The 7,767-nt window shown below is 44.3% G+C and overlaps 1 protein-coding gene across 1 annotated transcript; it reads left to right on the forward strand.

Moving 5' to 3' along the window:
* The first annotated feature begins 1,075 nt into the window (after nt 1–1,075).
* f2rl1.2 (F2R like trypsin receptor 1, tandem duplicate 2) lies at nt 1,076–4,199 on the forward strand. Its single transcript, XM_021590697.3, has 2 exons — nt 1,076–1,716; nt 2,195–4,199. Exons 1-2 carry the CDS (start codon nt 1,647–1,649, stop codon nt 3,283–3,285), a joined length of 1,161 nt encoding a protein of 386 aa, XP_021446372.3. The 5' UTR covers nt 1,076–1,646; the 3' UTR covers nt 3,286–4,199.
* The last annotated feature ends 3,568 nt before the right edge of the window (nt 4,200–7,767 follow it).

Below are 7,767 nucleotides of genomic sequence, written 5' to 3' on the forward strand. Positions count from 1 at the left end.
GTTACAACTAAACCAGACCATGGGGTGAATTGTAACAGAATTAAAAAGTGCATATCATGACATGCAACTAATTATTGAATGCTTTTGAGACCATGAGAGCAACGTTGCCAAGTTTACCTTTTGTTTGGCAGAAATAATATGTATTATTTCACTCTCCTAAATGGTTCTCAACCAAACAGCAAGACTAAATTAAACACCTGAACGTGTGTGTTTGCGTGCGTGGCTGTGTGTGACAATGTTGGACATGTTCACTTAATCAAGAGTCACAGTTGTGACAGTGGTATGTATGGCTGTCCCGGGGTACAGGCTTGGTGGGCCCATAATTTGATTTCCCAGCAACACCCAGACCTCCTTGGACTCGTGCACAAAATGCAGAAGTGTTCTTCATTGGAAGAATCTGAATTTTCTGGTTCAATCTGCTTTGTTTTGGCTTTTTTCTTAGGCAGGACAGTTTTTTAAATGTGTTTCAGTGTGGTTTGTCTTGGCTTGCTTCTTTCCAGCAGTTTTCCACCATCAAAAGTCACAGTTTTTCTCCTCTTCCTACCCCTTGTTGCAATTTTCTTGGGCCCTGCTTTTGAGAAGGGGTGTAGATCAACTGGGTTGAAATCAAAATAGTAATCTTTGCAGAATCTGTACAGTAACATATGCTCTACAATTTTGCAACTGACCTGAATGGCCTCCCCCCCCCCCCCACTCTGCTTTTGACGCTTTGTCCAAAGTGTGGAGAGGTCTGTCTTTCTTTTCCATTATCCAGGAATGCTGAAAGTAAAATAAAACATGTACCAAAAACATTCCGTTTTCTCACAAGTTGTTACAACTAACCCTGACCCTTGCAGCCATTAGATAGCTTCATTTTTTTAGCTAAATGTTAACTTTAGCATTGCTAATTTGAATCAAATATCTCTACACAGACTGGTTATAAACCTGATATAAGTTTGGTTAACAGAACTACAAAGCAGTTTATATGCCATCACGAAAACACATTTAGCTCGAAATCAGATTTCTGTCAATACAAACTGCAGTTTATCACAGAGACTTACTTTTTCACATGAGGCGTCAATACTAAACAGCATGTGAACAGTAGGATTCTACCTCGCTCCCGCTTGGAGTAATTGCAAGTGTTACAACCATCCCCGGTCTCCCCTATACATCCCTATTAGATTTACATTGAATAAACTGCGATTAGTCTGCGATCCTTAGATATGACCAAACAGGTAAGAGCCGTGTAAAGTATCGGTCTACTCAGCTACGTGATTACCTTCCCTGTTTAGACTCGAGATGTTGTAAACGCCAAAGGAAACTACTTGTATGCTTAGTGAAGGACTATAGATATGTAAGCAGTATACAAATATGGTGTTTCATACATTGTAATCTTTCCTATTGGTTTATTGATTCCTAATAAAAGCACTATGCTCGAGGCAGGTGGAAACTCACAGACACTCGAAACCATGTGACGTGCGTGCAGAGAGGGGGCGCACGGTGTTTGATTCCGTCAGTCTCTGGTGGTTATTAGGGTGTGTCCTGTTTAGGGCAGAGAGAGAGAGCGAAAGAAAGGTATATTGGACATCGGAGTGAAGTTAACAACCAGTTCGATCGCGGTAGGACTAGATACACAGACCATTCATTCTGTACAAAGTTCACGGAGAATGGCCTCCTCTCGAATACTTTCCTGCTTATTGTTGCTCGGTTGCGCGTGTGCAACAAATCCGTCTCAAGGTAAGATTTACCTTTTGTAAAGTATCTATCTCATGCCTTTTTCAGTAGACCTGTAAAGACCTTGTGTTGAGCTTAGCGTACTCGTCGGTTCCAACCTGTGGTTAACCTCCTTTTTCAGAGTATCATCAGTTCTTTATTCAAATGTTTTCTCGTGTGCCAGGAATCTGTATTGTTTGTTTTTACCCATTTAGTATGGTTCGCCTAGAGATGGAACGACCCTATATATTTGAGATCTTAAGAAGACTGCGAAAATCGACTTATTACCTTATCCTGTTTGACCTTTTTTAAGTATTTTTTTTGTTTGTTGACAATATAGAATCTCTGTCATTCAAATCATTGCGTAACTTAATGATTTGTGTATGTTGTTTAGCCATGTTGTTTTTTCTTACAGTAATGTATGGTATGTTGGGGCTCACCAAAACCGTTCAACATTATAGGTCTTTGTCAGTGATGTTTCTCTCCTGTGCTTCATCAAAAGGTAAAGGACGAGGGTTCATCGGGGTGGTTGACCCTCAGGATGCCGACCTTGTTACAGTGTCCAAGGCGACCGCAGACACGCTACGGAGCAGTCTGACCACGGTGTTTCTCCCCATCGTCTACATAGTGGTGTTTGCTGTGGGGCTCCCCACCAATGCCATGGCCATCTGGGTCTTCCTGTTCAGGACCAAGAAGAAGCACCCTTCCGCCATCTACATGGCCAACCTGGCTCTGTCCGACCTGCTCTTTGTCATCTGGACTCCCCTGAAGATCGCCTACCACCTCAACGGCAACGACTGGATCTATGGAGAGGGGTTGTGTAAAGTCCTGGTGGGCTTCTTCTACGGGAACATGTACTGCTCCATCCTCTTCATCACCTGTCTGAGTGTGCAACGCTACTGGGGTGTGGCCCATCCTCTATCTCAGCAGAGGAAGAACAACAAAGTGGCGGTCGCTGTCTCCGTCTCTATCTGGGCCTTCATCTGGCTCACCACCACCCCTCTGTACCTGTACAACCACACGGCCAAGCTCAAGGACCCGAACATCACCACCTGCCATGACGTCAACATCATCCATGATCTGGAGGACCCCTTCCCTGACGTAGCGCTCCCCTACTTCTACTTCGTCCTCATGGCCGGCATCGTGTTCCTGGTCCCCTCGCTGGTCATCATCCTGGCCTACATCCTCCTCCTGAGTGCTCTCGGGAACGCCATGAAGGACGGGAGCGCCGGGAAGAACCGCCGGAAAGCCGTGGTGCTGATCGTGACCGTGCTGGTCACCTTCCTGGTGTGTTTCATCCCCAGTAACATCATGCTGGTCGTCCACTACTCCCTCCTCAAAGACGGGGTGGTCAACAACGGCTACGGCTTCTACATCACCACTCTGTGTCTGGCCAGCCTCAACAGCTGTCTGGATCCCTTTATCTACTACTTTGTGTCGGAGGACTTCAGGGACCATGTGAAGAACACTCTGCTGTGTAGGAGCAGCAGGACGGTGGAGAGGATGAGGGTCTCCTTCAGCTCCATGAAGTACTCCAGGAAGAGCAAGGCCTACGTGTCTGAGTCTGGGAACACACAGAGCAGTACCTGCTAGTAATGGATGACTTGGGACAGACACTGGCAGAGGGTCGTTGAAAAGACGATTCCTCTCTTGTATGAATGTGGACTGTGATGCACTGGAACTGACTGTACGCGCCTTGTAAAAATGTAGAGACCTAAAAAGGGTCTCTCCTGTAACTGTTGTGAAATAGAGTAATTTACAAGAAAGGGATCATGATGGTGTGTTATTGTGTGGGACAGACGCACAACCTGACTTCTCACAGGACCAGGACATGGAGTCCAGAAGAGGAGAAAATGGGTCTCGTCACAGTAAGCGAACCACCGAAAAGAGGAACTATATTACTTATCCGTCTAACAGTGTGTCTGGAGGAGTTTTAGTAAGTTTTAAGTTAGGACTTTGGCCAACGCTGAGTCACCTTACAGACTACTAGTGAAAATGGCTGAATATATGCATATATAGCCTGGACTTGTTACTCCTTTTGTGATTTTCATATGAATGACGTTAGAGGGCAAATGTGAAATATGTAAATATCTAGTTAGATATTGTCTTAATGTGACGATCAAGAGGTCAAACAACGATGCATATCGGACATGTTATTGCCTAGCACATGGGGAAACAACATGTCTAATGAAATCCCCAGTTAGAGACTTTTACATTGTGCTAAAGTTAAATGTCAAATGTCATGCAGTTAGGTGTAAAGTATTGAGTACTATGGTGGTAAGGTACCCATATTTTAGAGGGGCAGTGGTGGGGCCAAACTGGCTTTAAGTCTATAATCTACATGTCTTCTGTGTTCTATGCCTTTTATACTGTGTATTTGCCTCAATGAGATCATATAGGCTGTAGGCCAGACATATTAACACGGTGCATTTTTACTTTTGTGCCATTGTTTTAAGCCATTCAAAGTTGTTTTAAGTTTCTTAAATAAACGTATGACCTACATTAAACTTATGGTGTTAGCTGGTTTCTATAGTTCTTGTTCTTTTAATGTGTAACTTTGCCTCTGTTGCGTAATCCTTACCACATTCCATTGCCCTGGTGCTCATGAAAGTAGGTAGACTGACTCACTCCTCTCACATGGTGGAAAATGACTTTACAACGAGTCATTGTCTGTGATTCTGGTCTTCTTCATTCACAGGTTGGAATTTGTGAAATGTGTCCTGGTGACTTTGTCTGACTATTTGAGGACAGATGTTTCTGCGGACCAGTTAACAGCCCCCCCCCCCTCCCCCCATGAAGGTCAATGTATCAGCACAACTGTGAAACTACAGGGATTTTTCAGGTTCTCATCTATTACAAAGACTTTCTGTCTCAGTCATTCAGAGGTTGTCTAGGCTGGGGAGGGTTTCAGAGCGAGATGGGACATGCTTCCATGGTGTCAGCGATTTTATTTATTTATTTTTTCCCACAGATAACTGGTCTCGAGGAGCCTCTTGAGAGCAGGCAGGAACAACCTCTGATTACTGGTTCCTCACTTCCCCTTAATAGGTAGATATATTTTCTGAGTGTTGGAGAGAGAGAGGAGCATTTTGATGGAGGATGTTTCAATATAGAGTAAGCTGTGCAACGTTGCGCTGTGGAAACCGGTCTTGCACTGTAGAGTTTGCATAAAACTAAATGTAGTTGACTGGAAAGTATAAGGAGCCAGGGAGATTACCATGTTCAGCCCACCCAGTTCACTCCCTAGCTCTGTGTTTATACAGACACCCTAATCTGTCCTGGTATAACTAGACACTACAATATACACTCTTCATAGCTTAAATTCTTTAGGGATCTGTGTGTCAGAATGCTGTGTGATATTGCGGACTACGAGGAGCAGAAGGTACAGAATTGGCACTTCCCCCACGAGCATGCTGGAAGGGTGAACACCAGCCCAGCCGTAATCCTAAAGGGCCGCTAGTGTGGCGATCAACCAACTCCCTCACATCTGACTCCAGTGACCAATCCGGAGCCGGAGCGTCTTGTCATGTCCACCCTCCCACCCTGCATCCCGAAGGAAATGCAGGAGAGGACTACGTAGGAAGACGGCAACACCCGAAGTCCCCGCAACATACGCGGAGCAAGAATCGGTAATTAACTTGTCCACTGCCACATGTGCATCTGCCCTAGGTAAGGGACTATCATTTGTCTGAACATCACAGGCCAATGACTTTGATACAGTTGTAGACGTTTAAAAGTTTTCCCACCGTTTTTGAGATTGACCTAGTTTTTTTGTAATGGGGTTTCTCCCTATGCACCTGCCAATGTTAATCCATTGCACTATAAAAGTAACCAGACAGGATATAGTGCTAATGTTTTTCCCATTGATAAGCTGAATGACAAAATGTGACTCTCGCCCTGAGGACATGGCAAGGGAAAAGACCCACCTTAAGAGGAAAAGCAGATTTTTACCAAAAAGAACAAGATATTCTACAATATGTCCAAAGCAGAGAATGAATCTCTTGTGGAACTCATAAATGACCAGTATCATTATCAAACCTGCCGACGAAGGAGGTGCGGTGGGGATACAAAATGCAGCAGACCATGAAAAGGTCATTCTGAGACAACTCAGTGATGATGAATTTGACTAAAGACTCTCTAAGGACCCTACGAATCAATTCAAGTCTCTGATCCATGGTCAATTGTCTGCATTTTTTGGGGAATGAAGTGGAAACGACAAAGACAGAATATGAAAGTTGACTGCCCAACCACACCTGTCATATACGCTCTCTCCAAAATTCACAACAGCATGACACCACCTATACCAGGCAGGCCCATTGTGAGTAGTAACGGATCTCTGACAGACAATATCTCTACCTTTTGTAGACCATCTTGTGAAACCCTGGGGCCATCTCCCTCCCCACGTATACTAGAGACTTGATTTGATTCATCTTTTGAAATCTGTGGACCGTATAGCTGAAAATTATATTCTGTGTACTTTTGATGTTACCGGTCTATATACTAACATCGCCCATCAGGGCGGCCTAGAGGCCCTCATGTTCTACCTCATTGAACGTCCCCTAATGCTCATCCCAGCACCAACTGTATTGTGGACTTGGGTGAACTGGTACTAACCTCCAACTAGTTTCTCTTCAGAGGAGACTTCTTCCTCCAGACGAAAGGGACAGCGATGGGGAGCACTATGGCTCCTAATTATGCTAACCTATATCTAGGAATTTTTGAAAAACAAGCCGTGCTGAATCTAGACCTTAACCCTTTTCTCTCCAATATTCTCCTAATTCTGAGATATTTGGATGCCATTTTCGTGTTCTATACAGGGACCCAGGGAGAACTTTTGGAATTCCATGCCTATCTAAACACTAGGAATGAACACCTTCGTTTCACCATTAACTATGACCTATCACAAAACAGTTGTCTTGATGTGATGGTTATGGAGGATAAAACCTCCCTCTCTTACAGATCTCTATCGGAAACCTACGGACAGGAATACCCTCCTTAGAGGTGACAGCTTTCATCCACGTCCACTTATTAAAAGTTTCTAAGTCAATTCAGTTGCATCAGAAGAATATGCAGCTCTGATGCTTCTTACCAAGTGCAACAGCTTCAACGTGTAAATCAGCTAGGAAGATGTCGGCATCGAGTAATTGTCTCTGGTCTCACAACTCAATCGCTGGTTGAAAACTGTTTTCTGCCCCTCCCAAAAGATAGAATTTGTAGATAATTGGCCCTCCTTCTGGGACTCACCCACAAACAGGACCAAGCCTGGTCTGCTGAGGAGTGACGGACTCCATCCTAGCTGGAGGGGTGCTCTCATCTTATCTACCAACATAGACAGGGCTCTAACTCCTCTAGCTCCACAATGAAATAGGGTGCAGGCCAGACAGCAGGCTGCCAGTTTAGTGGAGTCTGCCACTAGCACAGCCAGTGTAGTCAGCTCAGCTATCACCATTGGGACCGTGTCTGTGCCTCGACCTAGGTTGGGCAAAACTAAACATGGCGGTGTTCGCCTTAGCAATCTCACTAGGATAAAGACCTCCTCCGTTCCTGTCATTATTGAAAGAGATCGTGATACCTCACATCTCAAAATAGGGCTACTTAATGTTAGATCCCTTACTTCAAATGCAATTATAGTCAATGAACTAATCACTGATCATAATCTTGATGTGATTGGCCTGACTGAAACATGGCTTAAGCCTGATGAATTTACTGTGTTAAATGAGGCCTCACCTCCTGGTTACACTAGTGACCATATCCCCCATGCATCCCGCAAAGGCGGAGGTGCTGCTAACATTTACGATAGCATATTTCAATTTAAAATAAAAAAATAACGTTTTTGTCTTTTGAGCTTCTAGTCATGAAATCTATGCAGCCTACTCAATCACTTTTTAAAGCTACTGTTTACAGGCCTCCTGGGCCATATACAGTGTTCCTCATTGAGTTCCCTGAATTCCTATTGGACCTTGTAGTCATGGCAGATAATATTCAAATTTTTGGTGACTTTAATATTCACATGGAAAAGTCCACAGACCCACTCCAAAAGGCTTTCGGAGCCATCATCGACTCAGTGGGTTTTGT

Source organism: Oncorhynchus mykiss, chromosome 29 (genome assembly GCF_057628025.1).
Source record: "Oncorhynchus mykiss isolate SJ-2025 chromosome 29, ASM5762802v1, whole genome shotgun sequence".
Classification (NCBI taxonomy): domain Eukaryota; kingdom Metazoa; phylum Chordata; class Actinopteri; order Salmoniformes; family Salmonidae; genus Oncorhynchus; species Oncorhynchus mykiss.